Source organism: Anguilla anguilla, chromosome 1, assembly GCF_013347855.1.
Source record: "Anguilla anguilla isolate fAngAng1 chromosome 1, fAngAng1.pri, whole genome shotgun sequence".
Classification (NCBI taxonomy): Eukaryota; Metazoa; Chordata; class Actinopteri; order Anguilliformes; family Anguillidae; genus Anguilla; species Anguilla anguilla.
In genome coordinates, this window is record NC_049201.1 from 73,464,715 (window position 1) to 73,492,569 (window position 27,855).

General features: G+C 39.5%; 1 protein-coding gene and 1 long non-coding RNA gene across 2 annotated transcripts; one reads left to right on the forward strand and one right to left on the reverse strand.

The window, feature by feature from the left end:
• Positions 1-789: 789 nt before the first annotated feature.
• Positions 790-12,465, reverse strand: LOC118211490 (NXPE family member 3-like). The gene is made up of 6 exons (XM_035388739.1): positions 12,209-12,465; positions 8,585-9,006; positions 8,343-8,413; positions 7,891-8,094; positions 2,412-2,749; positions 790-1,508 (listed from the first exon to the last, which is right to left on the reverse strand). The coding sequence occupies exons 1-6, from the start codon at positions 12,419-12,421 to the stop codon at positions 1,314-1,316; spliced, it is 1,443 nt and encodes a 480-aa protein (XP_035244630.1). The 5' UTR covers positions 12,422-12,465; the 3' UTR covers positions 790-1,313.
• A 10,123-nt stretch (positions 12,466-22,588) lies between these two features.
• LOC118223030 lies at positions 22,589-27,852 on the forward strand. The gene is made up of 3 exons (XR_004764384.1): positions 22,589-22,609; positions 27,190-27,254; positions 27,796-27,852. It is a non-coding gene; the product is annotated as an uncharacterized LOC118223030 (long non-coding RNA).
• Positions 27,853-27,855: the final 3 nt, after the last annotated feature.

Here is a 27,855-nt window from a genome sequence, read left to right on the forward strand (position 1 = left end):
GTGGCTTGAGAAATTGTAGGATCATGTGTTGGATCCTCCATCCCCCATGGGCTGTTTGACTAAAACTTCAATCAATGGACCTCAGCTAGATGGCTAATGTAGTTATTTTCTACTATCTTCCAGACCTTCTGCTGCTAGCAGTGGTAAGAGGAGAGTAAGTAGGGAATGGAGAGGGAGAGAGTTAGGGGGAGGGTGACAGGCTGGTGGAAAGGGAGCTAATTTCAGCAACTCCATCCATGAGAATATAATATAAAATATATAGTATTTTAAAGACCCATAATATCATTTTGTTACTTTTAGTGTGTCCTGTGTCCTTTTAGAGTCTCCAAATGGCCTTTTTGGAAACTTGCCTAGGCATAGCTGAATGCTCATTTTTATTGGTACTGTCATCAAATTTGAACCAGAATCTGTTCAGCATTGTGGCTGTGGCTGCATTGTGCGGAAACTTCCACTTCTACCATGTTTGAACTTCTGTTACTTTGTTTCTGTAATATTCAGAGTAATTCTGACACGTGGAAATCAAACTCCCAAGAGGTACCCTTCATAAGAGACCAGGATTATGTCTGTGGCCAAAATGGTTCAAGAGGGTTCAAAAGGGTTCAAGGGTTTTTTTTGGGGGGGGGGGGGGGGGGGGGGGGCACGTCATTTTCAGGTTTGTGTTAAAAAAGGGGGCACTACAGAAGGGAATAACATCCTGTAACATCCCATTTTGAAAATAATTATGCATACAAATTTTACACCTGAAAAGCTCTAAAACATCTGAAAAAAAAACTCAAATGAAAACAAAGCTGATTTTCTGAAGTATAATTTTTTTTTCTTGCTAGTGATCATCATAATGAACAATATATATATATATCCTCTCAGGCGGAGACTATTAAACCCTAAAAAATGAATGAATCTGAACCAATAACAAAATACTGTAAAAGTAAAAGTATTACAGATGCATGCAAAATCGAAAAAGTATACATCATTCCCAGCTGTTGGCCAAAGTTGTACAAATTGTTTTCTCCATTATCATAGATACATCCCAAGAATACACAGACTAATATCCCATCCCGAATAACAACCAACACCACAGCACATCTCATATTTTTGATCCCCTATTTTTCTTGCTTCAGTGTCCACTTGAAGTAATGCAACCATCTTAAACTGAAAGTTCAAGATGGTTGCATTCCAACAGGTTTTCTCGCCCCCTATAGACCAGTAATTATTTAATACAATAGCAACCTGAAGGTGAACCACTTGGTTAAAATAAACAAGAGCCTATGCTAACTGCTGGCCCTCACAACCAGGGCTCAAGGGGAAGTGGGCATTCAGACAGGGCAGATGAATGACATCAAAAGGTTGATCTCATTTTGAATAATAATTGCGTTGGGATGGATGTTTTCGGGACTGTAGTGGCAGGAGGTCATTTGCCAAACATCTATGAAGGCCACATTAATCCCCTGGAAGGTGGCCCTCAATATTGTGTCCAACTGTATGGAAAGCCAGTCACTGCCATACACAGTCTGTCAAAACAGGAGAAAGGTATTAATCAAATGCTGCACACAAATTCACTAATTATAGCACACATTTTTGAGCATAGTGTAGTGAATAGAAAATAGCCATACAGGTGAGAGACAGCAAAGCTACCACAGGTAGTGAACAAAAAATTGGAAATGCAAATTTAGTAAAAAAAGAAAAAAGGTTACTATTCAGTAACATAATCTACATTGCCTCAACATTGCATTTTAATGGCATATATGTGCCCCACACCATGACATAACCACCAGCATTGAGGGCTGAAACACTTTTGTGCTCACGTTTCTTGTTACTCACAGCTGATTGCTATAGTAAAGATAAAGGCATATGAATAGACCCTAAACTAATCATACAGAGGATACAGCAGTGGTGATTAGTGAGCTGAAAATAGACAGGGTGGAAAATTTCACTTGAAAATGATCAATGGTCTCAACCTGTTTTCTACCATTTTCCTTGATTAACAATACATTCATTAATTCACAAAATACTCAATACCGTCAGTCATAGTCATTCCCCAATGAGACTAATAAAGCTAGGAATATTATTCTTTTTTTGCATCACAAAATTGTGCACAGTTTATCAACATTATTTAAAATTGTGGCTATATGATCTTCGCAAAATCCCAGAACAGGCTACTCATGGCAAAGATCGGCAATGGGCATTTTGTAAGTTTAAACAATCTTGAAGTGCAAGTGTTGTTAAACAGCATTTGTTGCAGGGTGCGCCTAAAGCTAGTAGTAGTTAACAAAATAATGTAGGTTTTCTGTTAGGCATATGCTTTTTTTAATGATTAAAACTTATTTGAACTAAATTTTATTTATTATTTTCCCTAACATGATATGACGAAAGACACTGAATGGAAGTTTTCCACCCTGTCTCTAATTATATACCTTATAGCTGGTGTTGGCAGACTTGATGGCGACAATGGTGTCAGGTGCTCGCTTCAGCAGTGCGATAACAGCTTGGCGAATCCTTGCCACACGGCGGATGTAATATTTAAGCGGGAAACTAGTGAAGTGGGCCCAGATGGTGAAGACGATGACCTTGTGCGGACCGCCTGCAATACCGTCAATCTCATTGCTGATGTAGTGCAAGTCAGCTATTCGGGATATTTGGGAACGCAATGGTATGCCATGAGCCCTCCAGTGCAAGACTATGTTATTTTCTACATCCACTGCCAAGAGAGGGCCTGCCTGTTCCGAAGAGTGGAGGTTCATGTATCTCATGCCTGGGGAGAGGGGAAGATTCAAAGTGTATCAGAAAACCTTGTGGTAATAAGATCAAATTTCCATTCAGGGATAACACAGATGTATTCACTGAAGGTGCGCCAGAATAATTTCAGAAGTGCAGGGGCCAAATATTTTTACAGTGCCGTGAAAAGGTATTTGTCCCTTCCTGATTTTTCCTGTATGATTGCATATTTGTCACATTGAATGGTTTCATACCTTTAGACAAAATGTAATATAAGAGGATATATAAAGGTAATCTTAATAAACACAAACACATTGGAAGGTTATTATTTATTTTATGAAAAACACCTATATCACCCATGTGAAAAAGTAATTACCCCGTAAAATTAATAATTGGTTGCACTACCTTTAGTAGCAATAACTGCAACCAAATGCTTACTGTAATTTGATGTCAGTCTTCGACATCACTGTGGAGGAATTTTACCCCACTCTTCTTTGCAGAGCTGCTTTAATTCAGACAAATTGGTAGGTGTTTGAGCATGAACTGGTCATTTCAGGTCCTGCCACAGCATTTGCATTGGGTTCAAGTCAGGACTTTGTCTGGGCTTCTCCAGAACTTTCATTTTGTTCCTTTTCGGCCATTCAGATGTTGACTTGCTTTTGTGCTTTGGATCATTGTCTTGCTTCATAACCCAATTACGCTTCAGCTTCAGCTCATGGACAGATGACTGGACATTCTCCTTAACAATTTTTTGGAACAGAGCAGAATTCTTGGTTCCTTTAATAATGGCAAGTCATCCAGCAAAGTATCCCCACAACATCACACCACCACCACCATGTTCGACTGGTATGATGTTCTTACCGTGAAATGCTGTATTTGCTTCATGCCAGACATAATGGGACCCATTATCATCCAAAAAGTTTCTCATCTGTATTTCTCATATCATCAAAAGACTCATCTGTCCATAGAACAGTATCCCACAAGGCTTGGGGATCAACCAGGTGCTTTTTGCAAATGTGAGACGAGCATTAATGTTTCTCTTGGTTAGCAGTGGTTTCTGCCTTGCTACTCTCCCATGAATCACATTTTTTCCCAGTCTCTTTTTTATTGTGGAGCGATGAACACTGACCTTAGCTAAGGCTAGAGAGGCCTGCAGTTCTTTGGATGTTCTTCTGGGATATTTTGTGACTTCCTGGATGACTTGTCACTGCACCGTTGGAAAATGTTTGCCAAGCTGGCCACTCCAGGGAAGATTCACCATTGTTCCAAGTGTTCCACGTTTGGAGATAATGGTTCTTACTGTGATTTGTTGGAGTCCCAGAGGTGTAACCCCTTTCAGACTGATATATTTCAATGACCTTTATTCTTATTTCTTCTGGAATTTCCATTGATCATGGCATTGTGTGCTTATAGAAACTTGGTGGTGACTACTTCACTGTGATGGTAAGGTTCAATATAAGTGAGGTTTAAATTCATATAGTTTACGGATTAACTAATTTAACTAGGCTAAAATTGCTGCAGCTACCTTGCAAATGATACAATTTAGTTAGCTAGGCATTTCTGTCATCTACTGACATACAAACAATTATGTCTATCATGTACACAATGAAACCCGTTCAATTAAAAAATGATAAACACCTTAACTTGTGGTAAAATGACTGAATCCATGCCTGTGCGTTTCTTTGCGCTAGAACGTATCTGTGTGTGGATGTATGTGTATGAATGTTTTTCAACATTTCATCTTATGGTTCATACATTTATGCATTATTCTCAGTTGCTCATAAGAAACTCAGCATAAAAAATATATCTCAACAAAACCATGTTTTAAATCTACACAAATGCCAAGTTAATCATGCACACAAAGCACTGTCATTATGGAAAACGGTAGTCGTTTAAAACTTGCTAAGTCTAGGCCTGCCGTTAAACGTATTGACATCAAAATGAGGCCAAGTTACAAAAAAAGGTAACACTAAAAAATGTATCTCATAAAGGCTTTATACAGCATATATAATGCCTTCATGAACATGACATAATTGCATCATAGATCATACATAAACAAATGTCATGCTTCATAAAGGCCAACATAACACCTTATGTTGTGCAAAATGTAACATAACCAACACAATGTCATCTGGCTAATGGCTAAACGTAAAAGGTGACATAAAACATGCCTACTGTACATAGGGTGCAAGGCTAACTGTGACATAACTAATGATGTCACTTGAGGTCAAGAAACTATCCAAATCAACCCAAGGGAAGTTAGTCCTCTTGACTCTTGTTACAATGGCACTAAATCTCTCTTGTGTTAAAGTGTGGCAAAAATGATTTCCAAAGCAATACCTCAAAATTATGAATGCAAACTACAATAGGCACACACACTCACAAATACATGCACACTCACAAGCACACATACACACATGCATGCATACATACACACACACGTGCATGCATACACACATGCATGCACACACACGCAATGCATTTCTTTATGTATTAATCTATACCTATATATCTGTCCAAATATTTATTAATTAAGCTAAGTTTATTGTATGACTGTGTATAGTGCACAAAAAGTTAGACAGCTGGTCTTCATAAATCCCAATTTACAAATTACTCAGTATGTAAAATGATATAAGCTATGTAGCCTATATTTGTTGGTGAAACCAACTGAAGTCCCAGAGGGGTTTTGTATTTTAATTTTGTTTATTTTTCTATTTATATATTTATTTAAAGTAATAATCTCGAAGATTTTCATTAAAATAAATGTCTGTTTAAATAAATTGAGCCTATTATTATATTAGTTATTATTATTATTATTATTATTATTATTAATAATAAAGAACTGGGTTCCCGGCATTCCCGGGAAAAAAATCACAAGCGGCGCATAGTTAGTGACGCGTTTTCCATCACCCATCAGTGGTTTGTCCGCCAGAGAGGGTAGGCGGAGCTAACGCAACAGGCTCGCTCTTCAACTCACTTGCGTGTGAGCGGCGTACTGTTTTTTCCGGTGTCTGCTAGCGTTACAATAACAGAGAAAGGGGGAGGGGGTGGTTATGGAACCCTAAAAAGTTTTTGTGTAACATGAGAGGTCATATTATTTGTTTATGTAGATTTCGTATTATATTTGTTGACAATGTAACGTTACTAAATTACATAGCTATTTGCACAGCTAACGCTAGCTACCAGACCATGTCAAGAAAGACAACATTACTTTAGACAACGTTGCGCACAGTATCCATCTCTCATATCAGGTAACGTTGCGTTAGCTAGCTAGCTAATAACACTAGCTAGCTAACGCAACGTTAAACGTTAAATAACACAATCGAATGTCAGCTAACAATTAGAATAAACGCTAGCTAACGCAACCGACCTCGCAAACCATCTCTCGAATGCAATGCTACCTTGTTGCAACGTTGCAGTGTAGCTAACTAAAGGCCAGTTCAGATCAATGATTCGCAAGGAGACTGGATGCAACTTGCAAAATTCCAAGACGTCTGATTATAAACGTTCTAAAACTGCACTTGGCGATTAACCAAGGTGGGTCTTTTGAGACCCAAGGGCAGGCAACGGCTCTGCTACTAACCAGTTCACACCGCTGCAATTTTCTCTGCAACATTTTAAAACCGTTTCGTCTCGTCGCGAATCATTGATCTGAACTAGCCTTAACGTTACCGTTATTTACATTGCCATCAAGTTCATCAATATATTATAAAGATCGGAATAAAGCCGGGGTATAGGTGGAGCAGAGCCGGGTCTGATTTCTGTGTAAAGATGTCAAGCCGGAGAAAACGAAATAAAAGAATAGGGCAGTATGGATTAGCGTTGTTATTATTTTATTACGCTTCCTCAGCCTTGATGCCTTTTTTGATGAAATCTCATTTGTTCTTGTTTTATTCTTCTTGTTCTGATTGCTAATTTAACACCCAGCTCAGCTTTATTCTCGAACAGTTTAGCCAGCAAAACCAGAAACACCAGGTGTAACATTTTGCAAGGCAGTTGTTTCAAAAATATCACACAACAATCATTCACGAAAAAGACTTTATTGTGCACGAGATACATAATTGCACGAGCCACAGCGAATCCCGCGAATTCTTCTCTGCAGTGTAAATTAATGTTCATACCGGGCAAAAGGATAAAGAACGTTTGTGGAAATTGATCATCAGTAATTCTACCCCAGGTCTGCTACAGCATTTTAACCCGGCTCGGCAGTGTAAAGACAGTTTAAGTTAGCCTAATTTTAGACAACGAATGAGTATGTACATATCGTTACTTTTATAACAACCATTTTTTATTCAGTAAACAGTGTTATAGTTGGCGTGGCCCAGGTGCCAACTGACAGACGTCACACAGGCGACACTGGTTGGATCCAGAGGGTTGGATCCGGTTGGATCTATGGGAGGTGAGGTCCAAAAACACACCTGCAATTACCGCTTCTCGCCATTGGTACCGCCAAAGAGAATGAAACGGAAATCTCCGAGATTGTAACTTTAAATAATTCTTTATTCATATTATTATCACTCTTCTTGACTGTAGTTTGATTTGATCCGTATTTTATATTTATATATTTCTATTTCTCTTGATTTGTTGTTAACATAAAGACTAGCAGTTAAATCCAACATCATTTAATTGCTTAATAGCAATCGCAAATAAGTATAATTTAATTGCTACGATATGTTCGCCGTTACTAAGGGCAAGCTAAATAATATAGCCTTCTAGGCTGCATCCATTAGGGTTTGTTTAAAGAAATACCCCATATGCTAATTTATTTTTTACCAAATGAGAAGAATATGCTCTCATAGCACTGGTTAAAAAGTTGAGGTTGTCGATAAGGTTGTCATTAATGTCATTATAAACATCCAGGTGACATTATTTTTCACAAATCTGAACACTTCTTTTGCCGGACATATAGCATTTCCTTTTTCTGTTTGTCTCACTTCAGCTCAAACGAGAGATTTACTAGAGTGGTTCAGGTTACAGATAGCTTTTTGTACAATCATCCAAAGGATTTTCAATAAATCATTTTCAAATTGTTCATTTGCATGTCCTATCAATGTTTTAGAGAAATGGCTTACAGATGTGACTGTGTACTTATTTACAACTTCAAAATTTTAACTAAGCAGCAGTGTTAACCAACACACATTATTATCCTATAAAGAATAAGAGAGGAGGAAATCTTACTTGGCACAGAGCTTCCCAGAAAATGGTACCACTGTCTCATGGTGGAGTCTCCCATCATGAAAAGCTCTTTGTCTTTCAGACACTGGGTTATTTTGGGAGCATCAAAATGGCCTGCATTACAGACGAGGGAGGTCCACACATCCCTCATGTAGAACCCAGCTGGAACTGGTATTTGAAGCCCAGGTCTGCATTTTTCTGTTACACCTGAAACAAATACATGGAAGAGTACACCTCAAAGTATGAAATAACCAACACTATACCGAAATATGTTTACACAGCAATAGTTATGCTCAAATTAAGTTGATTGAAATGACTATTTTCAGTTATATTTTCAATTAGGCAATGACAACTATACACAAAATCTGCAGGGCTGAAACCAGAGTGCTCACATTCAAGATAGATTTACAGACAAAGCAATATCAGAAAATGAATCTATGAGAAAGCATACAGACCGACAGTTGTATTGGAGGGAAAGATTATAATTTTGCTGTTGTTTCCTTTGATCCACTTATTAGTATATTGCCTGTGAAAGGGAATATGCACATATAATTTATATTTGGGAATGACATTGAATTTTTAAGAGTGAAAATGCACAATTATTCAGAAATATTTACAATTAATCACCGAAATTGCACCTTCCTATTAAAATTATTTTGTATTGTACTCCCACCCTCAAACCCCCAATTTTTCTCACGTGTTCAGGAATTTTGCTTCTTCAGGCCGGAGGATGTTTCTGTAGCCTCCCATCTGATGGTAGACCAGGGCATCACAGGACAGAGATTTTGGCTTCTTGCACAGCCACACCTCCCCTGTTCCTGGGTCCGGATACTCACAGCAGCAGTTGCCCGTCTGCATGCGTTCCAGACCAGCCCCATCCCACTTTGGATTGCACTCCCTCGTTTCTTTAAAGTTTTTCCCATTGAGATCGATCCCCATGAATACGCCTCCGAAATAGACGCGGTCTGAGTGATATTTCCGGCTGTGTTTCAGGACCTGCACAGCCTCGCTGGAGTGGATCAGACGTACAGCTACCCAAGCCTCCCCAGGCCATGGCAGTAGGAAGCAGATTGAGTAGGACCCGTTCTGAAGGTCTGTCACCTCCCCAAACACACTAGCCTAGACCAAAACCAAAAACAAAAAAGACAGCAGAACATGCAATGTAAAATGATATTGAGAAATATCTTTAACAGAAGCTCTCTAGATGTCATAATGCAACAAAAATGCAGAACATTCAGTGAAAGTGTTTGCTTGTCTCATGTATATGAAATGTTTTCACCGTAAATTATGCAGTAATGATTGTACAGATTGGAAATCATACTGAGAGAAACAGTGCTCACCATTTTCTTAACTAAATTGTACCTAGTGCTTTAATTACCTACAAGCTAGATAGTATCTATCTAACAATGTATCATGCCTGGTCTTGAAAACCCCCCAGAATTTCTACCTCTACTACATTACCTGGCAAGCTATTCTACACATTGACTGTTCTCTGCATGAAAAATGCTTCTTAATGTCTGTGTGGAATTGACCTTTTGCTCATTTCCATTTATACCCCCTCATTCTACTAACAGAACTCTACCCAAAGAATCTGTTGTTGTTCACTTTGTCAATCCCCCTTTTGAATTTAAAAGCCTCAATAAAATCACCCCTAAATCCAATTTTAACAAGCTTAAAGTTATTAAAGCATCTTAAGTCTTTCCTTCATACCAGGAATCAATTTGGTTGCCCTTCTTTAAACCTTTTCCAGAGCCTCTATATTTTTCCTGTAGTGCGGACCCCAGAACTTTTGGCCATATATCCCAGCATCCTGTTGCCCTTTTTCACTGCTACAGCACAGTGCCTAGAACCTGAATGACTTTGATCAACTATTACTCCAAAGTCTTTTTCAAATTGGGCACAGTCCAATTTTGTTCCTCCCATAAAGTAATCCTGCCTTATGTTTTTATTTTCCACATGGACATGTTTACATTTAGTTATACTGAATTTAATTTGTCAAGATTCTTCCCACTTTTGGATTTTGTTTAAATCTTCTTGGATTACATGAGTAGATTTCAAACTATTAGCTGGGCATCCCAGTTTTGTATCATTTGCAAATTTAAATAATGTACTTTCAATGTCCCTGTCATGGTCATTAATAAGAAATGAGGAGCAGTGGTCCCAGAACCGATCCTTGTGGGACTCCACTTCCCACAATGCCCTGTTCAGATAAGATCTTAGCCTATAACTCTGTGTTCTATGCTGTAGCAAGTTCTGAACCCACTCTGAAATACATCCTGTAATTCCTACTGTCTTCATTCTGCTAGCTAGTCTCTCATGTGTACCTTATCAAATGCTTTTTGGAAATCTAAGTATATAATATCATAAGCCTTGTTATAGCCAAAACACTTGGTAGCTTCTTCAAAGAATACTAAAAGGTTTGTCAGGCATGACCTTGCTTTGCTGTCCTTTAGGATTAGGATGTTGTTATTTTAAAGAAACAATTCAATTTAGTCTCTAATGATAGATTCCAGTATTTTAAATGTGGTGCAAGTTAACCTAACAGGCCTTTAATTTCCTGGATCAGTACAGTCTCAGACCTGCCAACCTTGGGAAAATATTTTGAGTACCGCAATGGTCAGTGTAATGCTTAGTTCACATGCTTTCGCACCACTTCACTTTGCACACGACAGTCTGCAAGAGACACACTCAGACACACACACACAAGCCTTTCTTCATAATTCTAGTTTTGACTGTAGAAGTGATCAGGCAAAATTGTATAATTTGACCTGATTCTAAAATATCACTTGCACTGCACTGGGCTATATTATGATATAATTGCAAGTCAAAAGTTCGAGTACAAGCTTGCTTAAACCTATTTTTTTCATGATTAATATTTCATTATATGATGTGTGTGCTTATACAAACTGATAACTACAAGCTTGCTTAAACCTATTTTTTTCATGATTAATATTTCATTATATGATGTGTGTGCTTATACAAACTGATAACTATAAGTGAATTGCATTTAATTATTTAATAAAAATGGAAATAATTTATATTGTATATTGTAACATGTTTTCATTTTCAAGTATTTACAGAAACGTATGTTGTAATGTAAAAAAAAACTTATGTTGCGATGTACAACACTCAGTTATGAATAAAACCAAGTTTCTGTTCATGATTTCCATTTTTATTTAATAATTAAATAATTGAATCAGCTTATATAGGCACATATCATATAGGCTAATGAAAAAAAGTATTCAATTGAAAAATTATCTAGGAATGTAGGCCTTCGTAACTAGAGGTTTAGCTAAATTTTTACATGAAGCTCCTCGGTGGCTAATGTCAAAATTATAAATGCAATGCGCAAAATGCATGTTGCGGACGTTTTGCGGGGCGGAGGTACGGCCATTGCTCCTGATATTTTGCTCCAACAGAGTGTGCTCGATTCAATGTTAGAACAGGGAGTCTCTGTGGCGTTTGAGTTACTGCAGCTAAATAATTCCATCAGTTATTCACACCGTAGCCGTCTGGTAACGAGGCTAACTCGTATGCGATCTATTACTACGGCTAACTATATACACAAATTTATCTCATTAGGATATACCTCTTGAAATGCATCATCACGTGGTTACCGAACATGTTTTAACGTTATATATGTTAACATTACGGTCACATTTTTGTGCTTGATTATTACTCTCTCACTTCTCATTTTACCTCAGCAATGCAGCGTTACGCCTCGGTGAATAATAAAGTACCGCTGTGTATCAGTGGATGTTGAGTGGGTCGGGGAGGGGTTACAGAACCACAAGCACAAGGTCGCATCTGGTCCAATCCCAGGGATGTACTTTAAATACCGAATAAATGTACGGTATTATTTTGTATTGATTGATTGTTTTCCGTAATCAAATTATATATATATATATATATTTTTTTTTTTGCGTAGTTTCAGTTGGCATTTCGTACCTGCGTATTTTGACCAATAATTGCGTGGTTGGTACACAAAATGCGTGCAGGTTGGCAGGTCTGCAGTCCCCTTTCTTATATATTGGTATTACATTACCCTCCTTCCAGTTTTCTGGTATTTATTCAGTTTCTAAAGACCATCTAAAAATAGCTGCCAGTGGTTTAAAGATGATCTCACCTAACTCTTTGGCATGTTCCATCAGGGCCTGCTGCCTTATTTGTTTGTAGAGTGTTTAATTTATCCAGTGCGTCTTTATCCTCTATCTCAATATCTGCTAAGACATTCTGAGTACTAAATATGCCTTCTGGACCATTACTTTTTGCACCTTTGACTATACATGACAAGAACAAAGATTAATGAAATACAGAATACCTTCAGATTGGGTGAGTAAAGCTTGGCCTGGAAGAAGTCACCTCCATATGGCTTGGGGTTCTGGTGGAAATCTCTGGCCACCACTGTGACACACAATTCTTCCCCTACCTGGTAGCTCTTCTGCAGCCCAGGAATGTAAAAATATGAGCTGGATGGATCCGTGCTTGCGGACAGATCTTCAATTTGTTTGTCTGGACCAGGCCAGTGAAGCATGTCTAGGATCTTGTGCCACTCTTGTGGGGCGATACCAATATCAGCCATGGGCTTGGTCGTGAGAGGGGTGAGAAGGGTTGTGAGCAGGTCATCAGAATTCACATGGTTCTGATGTGAGGCAGGAGCCTGGACCAATATGTTGGACTGCCTGTCATTCTTCATATAAAACCATATGCCCTGTTATCATGATATAGGGATGGGTGAAAATGAAATTGTTATGTGGAAACAAGAAAATACAATGATAGACCAATTTTTAGAAACATTCTCTGGACCCATTAAAAGGGACTGGAATGTCTGAAATGAGAAGAATATGCTACGCTTGGGTCCAGGAATGTGTTCCTCTAAATATAAGGCCAGGATTAAATCACTAATCAAGTAAAATGAATGAAAACACACTGAGGCCAATGATTATTTAAAAGGCAAGTTTGCCACCCTGTCAATGTTCAGCTGACATGGGGATTTTGCCTGTATATTTAGCAGTGGTTCTCTGGACTTGACCTTGTTCGAGACCTTGTTTCTTGAAATCCTATTATTTATTTTGCAGTCAATTTTCTTAATTGCTTTTTTTGTTGTGTCTCACTGACTTGTGATCAATAATGGAATTATGGGAAATTACAGTTTTGTCCGTACATTAGTCGAAGTGCATCCAATACTTACCAGGAAAGACATAATCAGCATCAGAACTACAAACAAAAACTTCAGGTGTTCTGCATGTCTGTGGACTAAAATTACACACAGTTTAAATTGGATTATCATTCCATTGACCCCATTCCCTCATAATTATAGCTGGGTGTTTGTCACAGAACTCACAGGTGTCACAAATTCCGTGACACCTTTTGGCAGTATAAGGTAGCACAGTGGTGCAGTGGGTAGCACTGTCGCCTCACAGCAAGAAGGTCCTGGGTTTGAATCCGGGCCTTTCTGTGTGGAGTTTCCATGTTCTCCCTGTGCCTGCATGTCATACTCCCACAGTCCAAAGACATGCAGGTAAGCTAATTGGGGACTCTAAATTGCCCATAGGTATGAGTGTATGTGCCCTGAGTGAATGGTGTGTGTGCCCTGCAATAGATTGGCATCCACGGTGTATTCCTGCCTCTCACCCAAGTTTGATATGAAAGTACAGCATACAAGATGGGGTCTGGGAGGCAAGATTCACGTGCTAGCCCGGATACCAAATCTTGTATGAGTGCCATGCTAAATGCTAGTAATATCCTAGTATGTGACAGAGCCTGGGAAATTCAATATAAAATTATGCAATTCGTCCACAGAACTCCTGTCATATGTAATAAAATTAACTCACAGTTCTCTGCAATGTGTCCTGCAAAGTGCAGGAACAAAAAGTGTACATTAGCACCTTTATTCTGGACATGTCCATTTATTGCCTCTTGCAGGGCCAAAATTAGAATGGAACTACAGCATATCCTGAATGTACTTCAGTGGACCCAGGGTACATTATTTTTGGGATGAGGGGGGACACAATTAGCCTGCCTCTAAAACAGGAAAACCTGGCAAAAAAACTACTTGGTGGCATAAATATATGTTGTTAAACTGGATCAAAAACTCCCTGCCCACATTAGATCTCTGGAACAGATAAGATTTTTTAAAATTCTCCCTCAAGAGAATATGGCCTCAGCTAAAGGAGGATAATTCTTTTCAAGCCCTTCCTCTTGAGGGAGGGGCGACATAGCTCAGGAGGTAAGACCGATTGTCTGGCAGTCGGAGGGTTGCCGGTTCAAACCCCGCCCTGGGCGTGTCGAAGTGTCCTTGAGCCTCTAACCTCTAACTGCTCTGGCGAATGAGAGGCATCAATTGTAAAGCGCTTTGGATAAAAGCGCTATATAAATGCAGTCCATTTAACATTCTTGAACGTGATAGTGTAGTGTTGTCCACCAGGGAGAGCTGTATATTTTCACATAGCCTAGTGAGATAGGCTTGGGCATGTACATCTGGGTACTGGCAACAATTTCTAGTGCCTAGGCAAGATGAAAAATGGGATCATTTTTATTGCCAAACTGAAGAGGTACACTGTAAATACTGCAATGAGGTGTACAAGTACAACACTACTACAAGCTCGATGATGCACCACATGAGGGGCAAACAAAAATGTGATGAGCACAGAACTTAAATTCACTGAGCTGTGTTGATTACTACATTCCTTTTTTGTCAAAATTTAACCCTTGTTGTATGGGCATTGTAGTGCAGTCAGTCTTGTCCTGTATGCTGTCCATGCGTGTGATACTATTTCTGTTATAAAATAAATAAATAAAAATAATAAAAAAAACTTGACTCCCAAAAACTTTCATGAATGGCACATTTCCACTTCTTGTTTAAATGCCTTGTTTAAATGCCTGCCTGTCTCTCACTCTCTTACTAAAATAAAAGCAGGTGAAAACCACAATTCCCGCATCTCCTTGTCTGTCCATACCAGGGCTGGCATGGCGTCTGACATGATTTTCCCCTTTATTTTTTGTTCAGGGAATTTTTTTCTTTTGCAAAGAAATTTGTTCATATAAAGCTTGATAAATGAGGCCAAATATTTGCTTACCTTCTGGATTGCTACTGTTGCTACAGTTGTGCATGTTATTTAAAATAATTTCCCACTGCATAATATTTATTAATTAATGTAAAAAATTAATGTTTTTTTTCACTCTGCCGCTTTATTCAGTTTTCTGTGATTATCAAACCTTTGTCATGACTGCTCCATGACTTCATAGTCTATTTGCCAGCCTATAGAGCCCTATTGTGAACCCGGAAATGTTGAGTACCCCAAAGTTTTATGTTTAAAATGTGCAGTATGGGTCCCCAGCATTTAGAAACTGCCGGATGCTAACTTGCATATGTTGGGCAATTAGCATAATTAGCATAATTAGCATTAATTAGCATAATCATTACATTACATTATAGGCATTTAGCAGACGCTCTTATCACCTATATGGACAATATTTCAGCAACTGCTAGACCGATTTGAACAATATTGAAGTGGTTTTAGGGGTTATTGAGGATGCTGAATCCATTTCTGACTTTCAAAAAATTTTCTTTCAAAAAATTTTCAAAATTCAAAATGGCCATTTAAACCAGAAGTGGCCATATTTCAACTCCCGGTGGGCCGATTTTGATGAATTTTGAATCGATTTTTGAGGTTATTTATATACTTAATACATTGGACCTGAATTTCAAGGTGTTAAGTGATGTCTTATTATAATCACTATCAAAAGTTAGCAAAGTGAGTTATGCTAACATTAGCTAGCTAACAAGCTGACAATAGTTAACTAACTAGCTAGCTAATGAGCAAACATTAGCTAAACGTTAGCTAAGCTAGCTTGTTGCTAATGTGATATAGGAAAACCTAGTGAATTCTTCTCCAGATCCCTAGTTAGCATTACTGTCTATCAAAAGTTGGCAAAGTGAATTATGCTAATATTAGCTAGCTAACAAGTTAACATTAGCTAACTAACTAGCTAGCTAATGAGCTAACATTAGCTAGCTATGCTAATCGCGATTAGCTTTTTGCCAGAAGAGGGGATGAAGCCGATTGAAGAAATCGAAGTCTTTGTCATCAACGCGCCACGTAAGACCCGAGATATAAGCCGTAACATGGCGAGGATCCATGATGAAAGCTGACACGTAAAGTAGTTCAAACTCAATCGAGCTTTATTGAGGAACATGCAATACGGAAATCAGACAGTTGTTCAGTTCGCTATACAATGCCGAACAGGGGAGAAGCCCCTCAAACTCCTCCTCAGTCTCGCCCACGGTGACACACAACAAACACAACCAAAGACAGCAAAACACAAGTCATACAACACAGACACATTTATAAGACAATAACTACGCTATTTACAACATTTACAAGGCAACAGTACTGCACAAACCCGATAAAGTGTCCCGTGCACGGTGCATGCTGGGAGCTGCTGGCCAATCCTGCCAGTACAGCCCCCAGATGCTACATTGCCCCCACCCGAGAGGCCTGTCGTCCCCGACGGCCCTTGAGTCCAGGACACAGTCCTCCAGGTGCCGCGGCAACCGCCGCCGCAGTCTTGGGAGTTCAGAAGAGCTGGTCCCGTGGGGTGAGTCAGGGGATGCCCGAGGCCCTCGGCCAAGGGAGTGGGCACCTCAGCCCCCATGGTCGCCGTCTCCGCCAATGGCCGGTAGGGGCCCAGCCGGTCGCGATGCAGCACTATGGCCTGGCCACAATCCTTCGTCCGCACCCGGTAGACCACATCAGACACTTTGTCCAGGACCTGGCACGGTCCCGCCCAGTGGCTGGAGAGCTTTGGCGACACTCCCTTCTTGCGGTGCGAGCTGTACACCTGACCAGACCTGGTCCCCTGGGGCGAAGTCCCGTCCCGACAGCGGATGTCGTAGGCCCTCTTCTGCCGCACTCCGGAGTTGCCCTGGGCCCGGCGGGTGTAGTCGTGTACCACCTGTAGGCGATCCCTCAGTCTATGAAAGTAGTCCATTTCTTTTCCCCCGGCAATCTCGGGCGGGGCCCCGAACACCAAGTCCACCAGTGTCCCGATATCCCGCCCAAATATGAGGGCAGCAGGCGTGCACTGGCTGGACTCCTGGACAGCAGTCCAGTAGGACCACAGGACCAGGGGCAGGTGGCAGTCCCAGTCCCACTGGTGTTGGCTGGTGAGGATGGCGAGCTGGGTAGCCAGGGTGCGGTTGAACTGCTCCACCAGCCCATCGCTTTGAGGATGGAGCGGTGTCGTCCTGTGTCGTGTCTCGTCTTGTTCACCCCCAGCCGCTGGCAGACCTCACCGAAGACTTGGGACTCGAAGTTCCGCTCCTGATCACTGTGGAGCTCGGCAGGGACCCCAAAGCGGGCGAACATCTCCTCCACCAGCCTCTCCACTGTCGTGGTGGCGCTCTGATCCAGCACCGCATATGCCTCGAGCCACTTTGTGAAGTAGTCCATAGACACGAGGACATAGCATTTGCCGGAGTTGGTGACGGGGAAGGGCCAAAGGATGTCCACCCCTAATAGCTCCATCGGGGCCCCCACCAAGTACTGCTGCAGTAGTGCGTGGGAGTGCTGGGTTGGTCCCTTCTGGGTGGTGCAGGAGTCGCAGCAGTGCACGTGTAGCTCCACATCTCATTGACAGCCAGGCCAGTAGAACCACCCCCTGAGGTGGTGGAGGGTCTTGGCGTTCCTGTAGTGCCCCACCCCCACCGAGCCATGGACGATCTGGAGAACCTGGGGACGGAGCATACGGGGCACCAATAGCTGCAGCAAGGTCGTTCCCCCGTCCGGGAGCCTGCCACCTCTGGTACGCAAACCCATCATGGAGCTTGAATTTGCCCCATTGAGAGTGGTAGGCCTTTATCTCGGGCCCCAGCGCTGACACCTCTGTCCACTCCTGTCCACTTGGGGTGCCGCCCCGTCTCCAGCCAGCCTCTCACCAGCGCCAAGGTCATGTCTGTCTCCTGCTGCTGCCTCAGTTGCTGTGTGGTCAACGGGAGCCACTCCTCCTAGTTGCTGGCGGTCTGGACGGCCGCCACCGTTAGTGTCATCTGGCCCCGTTCTTCTTGCCGCTGGCAGTAGCGGCACTCCAATGCCGCACAGGGGCGCCGGGAGAGAGCGTCTGCGTTGCCATGGTGTCGCCCCACCTGATACTGGATTTCAAAGTCATACCCTTGAAAGGCCTTCAGCCATCGAGCACTCAGGATGCTTAAAGTTCAGGAGCGAGGTAAGTGAGGCGTGGTCGGTGCGGATGAGGAAGTGGCTGCCATGCAAATACGGTCGGAAGTGCCGTAATGCCAGGAGCACTGCCAGCAGCTTGCAGTGGGTGATGCAGTAGTTCTTTTCCGTCCGACTCAGAGCGTGACTGAAGTAGGCCACGGCACGCTCCCCATCTCCTCCCCGCTGGTAGAGGACAGCCCCGATCCCCACGTTGCTGGCGTCGCTGTCCACAATGAAGGACTGTTGGGCATCGGGGTAGGCCACGACTAGGGCTTCAGTGAGGGTCGCTTTGAGTCAGGTGAAGGCTGTAGCACAGGCGTCGTTCCAGTCGAATGGTCGACCCTTGTCGGTCAGGCGGTGAAGTGGGCTGGCGATGGTGGTGAAGTCCCTGATGAAGCAGAGGTAGTATGACGCCAGGCCCAGGAAGCTTCGCAGCTCACTGACGTTAGCAGGGGTTGGCCAGTCTCGGACAGCAGCCGCCTTAGCTGGGTCAGCTTTCATCATGGATCCTCGCCACGTTACGGCTTATATCCCAGGTCTTACGTGGCGCGTTGATGACGAAGTCTTCGATTTCTTCAATCGGCTTCATCCCCTCTTCTGGCAAAAAGCTAATCACGATTAGCATAGCTAGCTAGCATTAGCTCATTAGCTAGCTAATTAGTTAGCCAATGTTAACTTGTTAGCTAGCTAATATTAGCATAACTCACTTTGCCAACTTTTGATAGTGATTATAATAAGACATCACTTAACAGCTTGAAATGCAGGTCCAATGTATTAAGCATATAAATAACCTCAAAAATCGACTCAAAAATTCATCAAAATTGGCCCACCGGGAGTTGAAATATGGCCACTTCTGGTTTAAATGGCCATTTTGAATTTTGAAAATCCTTTAATAACCCCTAAAACCACTTCGATATTGTTCAAATCGGTCAAGCAGTTGCTGAAATATTGTCCATATAGGTGATTATGCTAATTAATGCTAATTATGCTAATTTCCCAACATATGCAAGTTAGCATCCGGCAGTTTCTAAATGCTGGGGACCCATGCTGTACATTTCTAACATAAAACTTTGGGGTACTCAACATTTCCGGGTTCACATTGCTGGCAAGTAGACTATCAGCCAATATTTTCCATGAAAAACACCCAGCCGAATATGGAACATCTAGAGTGCCACAACGAATAAGAAATAAATGAAAGAATAAATAAATAAATGTGGAAATATAAAAATGAATAAATAATTTAAAAATAAATAAATAAAATAGGCAAATCTAAAAATAGTCTACATAAATAAATATGCAAATTAATATAAAATTATAAATTATGCGCAATTAAGTTATTATATTTTTTCTTAATTTATATTCTTTTCAAATATATTTATTCATTTATATCCATATATTTCTTAATTATCATATATAGTTTCACATTTATTTGTTTATTTCCCAATTTATTTCAGCTTTTCTTGATGAGCACCACCAGCACTAACTTGCTTTGGTCCACCCACTAAGTCCAACATTGCAGGCTTTCATTCTTTCTGAGCTACAGACAGCTTTTCTAAATATAAGCAAGTATGTTCATGCGTAACTCAGTTTCTCAAATATTGAATGAAACTGGAGACATTTTGTATACCCCCGCCAATGTTGTGGTCATGACATACAGAACTGCTCCATGTCACCGCTTCGGTAAATATCAGATTTGCTAATCTAAAGTAAATTGCTACCTAGCTAGCTTTTATTAGGTAGGCTACAAATAGGCTATAGCTCAATTATTTTTAGCTTACAGTATATTTTTGGATATTATTTACACCTACCGCTGGTGGTTGTAGAATGGCATTCAAACTGTCCACCATTTCTTTCAGCACTTGATGGTAAATTAAGCTATATGAAAGCTACAGGTATTAAGATTGCAGAGTACTCTCTCCCTGCCACACAATGTTACATCCATTTCTAGCCCACTACCTGCAAAAAATGTGATTGAATATTTGCTATCTCAATGAAGCGACTGATTCTCTATTTGTGGGCATCTGTCATCGAAAAGATCGAAAAGACATTAGACCGAAGAATAATGTACAGCCTTATGACATATTTTTGCAGATATTGGTAAGCCATGAAAAACATAAATGCAATCAATTATACGTTTGTATCGCATGACATGGAACTGTGTTGCATTACCTTACTGTGTACTAACTGTTAAAGCATTTAAGACTGTTACATAGGTGTACCCCCCGCCATGTTAGTTTTTACCCCACCCACGGGGTTAAACATAACTTTTAACTCCCGGTCAGATTGCTAGTGAATAGTACGTCCCAGAAATTTCATTGTGGTGTGTAATCATAACCCAGGGATATAGGTTATTTGTATTGTATAAGTATTAATTTATCTCAAGTAATATTTTCAAAAGTGAGCCAAATACAATAACCATTAATTATTTCCCCACTCTCACATGTTTGTCTCTCGAGTGTACTTTACACTTTCTGTCAGTAGCCTACATGTTCCACTGTTTCTCGCTGATTGCAGTAATATGTTTTTTCATTTTAAACAATTATATACATACATACAGACATTGTTTAAACATTGCTCTTTGTTCTTAATTTTTTAACCTTGTTCTTATTATTCCTCAGAGTGAATTGCAGTTTTTAATAATAGCCAAGTGCCGGGCTGATAAACCTGACCATGATTTATAGGGACCATCTGTTAATACAAACTACAAAATAACTAACAGAATTCAAAAGAACCCATGCGTACACAAAATGAATAAAAACTTTGTGTACTTACTTCCCATTGCTTCAAGTTTCATTGGGCTTGATTTCCCTTTTTTCAACCTGTAAATTAAAAATTTTGGGGTTGCAGAAATAAACTAGCAAAGCAACATATTAATGCATTTCCTTAAGTGTCCCCATCAGTTTGGCTGTTAGGCTATATTATAAGCAGCAGCGGTGGTGATCTGAAAATTGATTGGTCAGAAAAAATGTCTTTGAACTGTTCATTGGTCTCAACCCATCGGCATGATGAGCAAACAATATGACAAATGAATTGGCAAAACAACTAGGCCTACACGCCCTGCTAATCTGCTTTCACATGATCAGTGGCCAGCTCAGCTTGGCCTCAAGCCTCTGGGTTGGATCCGGTTTACCTGCTCACCGCACCGCCTACACAAGCCACACATCCTTGGTTTCCTCATTGCAATGGGTTTTTCACAATTTTTTCCCCCGAATTTTCATATCTGCAATGCATGCAGAGATCGCTTGTGATGTGAGGAATGTTGGCCTAGCAACCCAGAAGACGGGAAACATGTGCGATAACAATTAGATTTTTATTTAGATCTTTGGCTGCGTTTCCCAGAGTCTCCTTAGAGCTACGCGCGTCGTAAGGTATACCTTAAGGTCTTCCTTTAGGTCTCGAGCTGTTTCCCAGCGTCTCATTAGCTAAGGTATACTTTATTATGAAATGTCTATGGTCCTGACAGAAATCAATATCAATCTCTCTCATCCGCGCTTCATAGTGGAGGTTACGATGGCATTGCTAGCTTGTTGGATAAACTAGTGTACTACCTTGCAAGATACTGTACTTCTATTCAGGATCTATGGCCACAGTGTCAAAGACACATAAATAAAAGTGCCATTGCTCAAACCATTTAAACATTGCTAGTAATGGCTTAAATTAATGAATTCAAATACAGCTTGTTAAGATTGCATGAACCCTTTGATTACTTTACTGTTCTCATCCTTGAGTAATGATAAGCATGTCTGGTTCTTCTGTAACCATTTATTTTGAACTTTTGTGAATAACCAATTTTTTGTTAGTGTTAGTTTCAGAGGCTCTCCAAAGTAATTTTACAGATTATTAATAATAATGCTAATGATAATTTGACTTTTTATAGTGAAAATTGTATTCTTGGCACAAACTCAAAGAAATAAAATATTGATTTAAAAAAAATATTGTCAGTCATTGATAACTTGCAATATTCACATTTATACTGCATATTGATAATTTTTACTTAGTATTATCTATGTAAATTGGATACAGACACGTTATAATTTTGGGGACTGGTGTTATTTAATTGAGAAAATTCTAAAAATGTATGAAAATAAATAAGGAAATAAATGACTAAATAATTGTGCAAAAAAATAAAAAGTATTAGTTCATTCAGTAAAACAGGATTTGCAATTTTGAGATGCGTAAAACACGTTTGAATTGTGTTTTTCATTTCCACTTGCGAAACACGTGTAACTCGCGAAGGCGTTTCTGCCTTTGGCTACATTCCACAAGCTACTCTAAATTCAACTGAGTGTGTTCATATCACCCAGTTAAAACCTTTAATTGGCGAGACACCTGAAAAATATTATTGGTTGTGCAGTTTCGTTCCAGTAACAAAGGAAAATAAGACAAGTGATTTGCTGGGAGTAGACCTTTTTTAAAATTTAATCTTATTTAATTTACTTCTGAAAAAGGAAATCAGTTTTGAGACTTGAAGCAAAGACGATTGAGACTTGAAGCAATGGGAAGTAAGTACACGCATTACGCATGGTTTCCTTTGAATTCCGTTTATGTTATTTTGAAGTTTGTGCAGACAGGTGGTCGCTAAAATTATGGTCAGGTTTATCAGCCTATCAATAGTCTATTAGTAAAAAGTAAAAAAAAAAAAAAAAAATCTGCAATTCCCTCAGGAATAATAAGTCAAGTAATAAAAAATTAAGAACAAATAGCAATGTTTAAAATAATGTGTGCGTGTATCTATGTATGTATGCATGTATGTTAACATACATATTGTTATATGGAAAAACACAACATGGTGACACTAGGCTATGGAACACCGAGAGTGTCACAATGATAAAACAAATTAATTAAAGAATAAATAAATGTAGAAATATAAATTAAAAATAACAATCTAAAAATATATAAATAGCCTACATGTATGTAATTAATACAATATAAAAATATAAATGTATGTGGAATTGATTTACTAATTTATTTCCGTATATATTTCTATTTGCAAACATTTTTTTTTTGTTGAATATATATTTAGGCTATTCATTTATATTCGTATGTTTTTCTGCATTTGTCATATATCTTCACCTTTATTTATTCAGTTATTTCCGGATACATCTCCCTGTTTATTTCTGCTTTTATTGAAGAGCGTAGGTAAGCTGCTGATCAACTTGCTTTGGTCCTCCCATTATGACCGACATTCCAACATTCCATGTATTCAGAGCTACAGGCAGCGTTTCTCAATGTGAGCAAGTATTGCAATGAAGACAGCTTCTCAAATATTGAAAGAAACAGTTTTGATGCCGGTGCCACTCTACCAGGCGCGCGGGAAGGTATTTTGAGTGGGGGTGCTGAGGCGCTGTCTCTATAATCCAGGCTACAGTATTTGACAGGGAAACAAATAAACTCTATTTCAATCTCCCTCCATTCTCTCAGTCTCTCACTCACTCGCGCTCGCTCGCTCACACACACAGTGGCGTAACGACGGGCCCCAGTGCACGCTATAACGGGCACTAGTTACTACTTATGAAGCACGCACACATACCCAGATAGCACATATACGTCTTCCCGATGTCGGCCCGATGTATAGAAGTTACGTCGACAAGATGTAGTATGGAGAGCGTTTGCTAATTGACGAGACGTCGCCGAGAGGTCGGCATTGATTTGGTCGAAAATGCCCTCTGCTCCAGACAATGTTTGGACGATGAATCAAAGCACCGCCCGGCCGCTCTACAGACTAGCCTCTGTTAACTACGACATTTTATTTATTTAGGTCGGATATTTCAGACAGCAAATATTTTACTATCCATGACCGATCTGAAATTTCACTTACCAAATGAACATGTAATAAACATCAAATTTGATGGGAATATAAGGAGGAGACAAAAATGAAAAACAATATTCTTGACCACCAAAAATGGGCTATAGAAGCTACCTGATTTTGTCTGTGGGTATAATGAAGAGACACGATTCAAGTTAATGACAAGTTTAATATCAGGCTGGATATGTTGAAGCCATCAAGCTCTTAAAATAACTCCAGCACAGAAAAGAGAGAACAAGGAACAGAGAAACAGAAATATATGAACATCGAGAGGGGGATTGCAGCGCTATCGTCAAAATTAGCAACAGTTTTTAACTGACAAAACGTCGTTAGATTTAAAGAACGGAATAGTTTCAAGGACATTTTAAGCTGTTAAACAAACTACATTGTTATAGCATTACGTGGGATAGTTTAATTATAATTACATTTTTATTAAAATTTCGTGACGTTGTCGCCTCAAATCGGTTGGTAATGGATCCCCTTATGCTAGCTAGCTAGCTAAAGTTGGCTAAGTAGTAATGAGCCGGCATCTGGGCTCTTCACCTGTGCTAATGTATATTAATGGCACACCCTGTCATGCCTTATTAGCTACTTTATTAAATGTCACAGAATTAACAAAATAGCTATTTTTTGTCAATTTACTTCAAGTGCCAGTTTACCTGAAAACCAGTAACGTTACAACTCCTTTTGAATACGAAGAGAAAGTGACAGTTTGAAGAGTGAGCGTCTCTCCTTCTCGAGCTCTGGTTGTGGTCGCAAGCGAGCAACTGAGAGTGAGCGCCTCTCGAGCTCTGGTTGCGGTGGCGGCAAATTAATTCAAATGTGTTGGAATTTACAGTCGAGTGAGTTGTATTGGGAAAGGAGAGAGGTAAAGTTGTATTGGGAAAGTAGAGAGGTAAAGGGGAAAGCTACACATCAGAACTAGCGTTCTGACACGCGGTAATATAAACGGCTAGACGGTCAATCAAATGACACACACGCACGCACCTACATCGTTTGAGACATCAAAAAGTTCTAATAGGCCTATATATCGGTTACGCACACAAACACCTCTATTTCACAACACCAATAGCCTAAAACATGCCATTAACACAGGATTTTCAATACATTAAGAACAGTCTGCCCTGCGCACCTCAGCTGGTGCAATATCAGTAGCCTAATGTGAAATTGCCTTTCCTGCTAGATGTCATTTTTAAAGTCACTCAGCTCACAGCATTGCCAATTCATTATGGAGGAATATTTAGGACAAAATTAAATAAATAAATACATCATGAAATAAATAAATGCATCATGAAATGTGAGCATAAATAAGTAAATACATCATGAAATAAATAAATACATAATGAAATGTGAGCAGAAATAATTAAATGTGGCACGAAATGTACGTATGTATTTAATTATTTCAATGACGCTACGTGCGACATGAAATAAGGCTTGAAATTAAAACCGCCACTTTTATTTATTTCAATGACACTACCCGTGCGACATGAAATAAGGCTTGTAGAGCATTAATGCATTAATGCTTGCGAAGCAAGCATTCTCACCGATTCTGAATGCAGGGCCTCGTGCTGGCTAAACTTTGTGGTTGCTTTACGCCAGTTACAAAAGCCTCCTACTATGAATGTCTTACTTGTCTTACTATCGTGATGTCTTAACCCCTTCTCGAATGGCAAATCCCTCCGTGAAGCGAATAAACTCCAGTGGTTACTCGAGGTATTGCAGTATAGTAACGCTTTTTCTGGTGCCTCTGGTGCCAAAAAGCAAATTTACCCATTGAAGTCCATTGAAATCTACGAATTCACCCTGGCCAAATTAAATGATTTTGGACGGAACTTTTTAGCTCTAAAATTTCTTCACACTGAACTAATTACTCTCCAGGCACCGATTTTTTTTCTGAGTTCCACAGAAGAAGATATAAGATTTATTTCATTCCAATTTGGTCCGCATGGTTTTACGTCGCAGTGCGCGTAACTGCGAGCACACCCGCGCATGAACGAGAATGCCGCTGTGACCGACTCGTCTATGCAGAAAAGGGTTGATTTGGCAGTTGCCTGCACAGAACCGATATATCAGAATACGCACTATTAAACCATGACCTAGAATTACTTGGAGTCACCGCCTTTATTGTTTTGATGATATTGTTATTTTTATAAATTAATATTACTAATAATAATGTTACCTGCCATATGTGTCATGTGTTCATGGTGATGACTCGTGACAAATAAATTAATAATTAGTAATAAAGCTGGCATATGTGGCTCTTAAATTGATATTCTATTATGCTGATTTCACCATATTATTTCAACTACATTCTCATTCTGATATTGCTACAAATAGCCTAATATCATTAAAAAATGTTATTAGTTGTAGTATTTCTGACTTTAAATGATGATGGTGCTAATGACGAGTAATAACATTAAAAATAAATAGGCTAACATAAATAAAAAAAGAGCTATGTTTAATTTTCTCTTAAATTATGTTTCAAATGATGCTATGGTGCTGATTAAGGTGAACGGATGATGATGATAAACATGTAACTTACAAAGTTATATTGACTGTGTGAATATAGAATATAATACATAAGCCTAATTTATCAAGATTTAACCTCATTTTTGCATTTTGCCCTTTTGTTTATTAGTTCTTGGCTGACTCCTAGTTCATTGCGCTTAGTACGTGCAAAAATTGTCCTGTGTGCTGTGATAGACTGACCATCACGTCAGTGGCTGTTTTTTGTACAATACTGCTGTTTTTCAACGGCTTCGCCGTTCGCTTTTAATTGCTACTACTCACCGCTTTTCTAAGGATGCAAATGTTCATTTTTCAGTGGATTTGTCATCTCCTACCGAGAATTTCAGAATTTTAAAAAACATACAGACATAAAAAGCACGATTGATCAGTGATTGGGCTACATTCATCAGCATTAGGCAATGACATCTCTTGAATAATTTCCACCTTGTACTACTTTAATTATGACAGTACCAGAGTTCAAGATAGTAGGACGAACAACATTATAGTACAGCAAATGGAAAGGTAAACAATCCTGTAAACAATGAAAACAAGCCAATATTGCAGTAGGTGACAAGCTCATAGTTTATTACTATACACATTGTTTATATTCATAGCCAAAAATAGAAAGCACATTGCATGTTTCCATTTGAATAAAAAATAAAACATAATGTTGTGACACCTGCGAGTTCTGTGACAAACACCCAGCCATAATTATGAGGGGTGGGGTGGACAGAATGATAATCCCATTTAAACTGTGTGTAATTTTAGTCCACAGAGCAGCAGATCAGCTGAAGCTTTTGTTTTCAGTGCTGATGGTGATGATGTCTTTCCTGGTAAGTACTAGATTCACTCAGACTTCATTTGTTGATAAAACTGCATTTTAGTGCAATTCCATTTATGATCAAAAACTAGACAGACGTGAGCAAAGAAGGAAATTAAGAAAACTGACTGCAAATTCAATGAGTGAATTTCAAGAATCAACAACGGTCTAATGTGCCACGACTAACTATCCAGACAAAATTCCCATAGCTATTGATAGGAAGAATCATTTAATTAGCCAGTTTAACATTAAAACAGGAAACAAAAATGAATTCACATAAATTATAACATTTGAAAATTTTGGAGCTGAACATACACAGGGTGGAAAACTTTTAAACAATTATTGGTCTCAGTCTGTTTTCATTCATTTTCCTTGATTAACTATTATTTATTGAATCCTGGCCTTTTCTGGACCAAAGCTTTCCATGTTCTCCTCATTACAAACATTCATTTTCAATGGGTCCACAGAATATTTCTATAAATTGGTATGGCATTGTATTTTCTTGTTTCCACATAACAATTTCATTTTCACCCATCCTTGTATTGTGATAATAGGGCATACAGTTTTGGATGAAGAATGACAGGCAGTCCAACATATTGGTCCAGGCTCCTGCC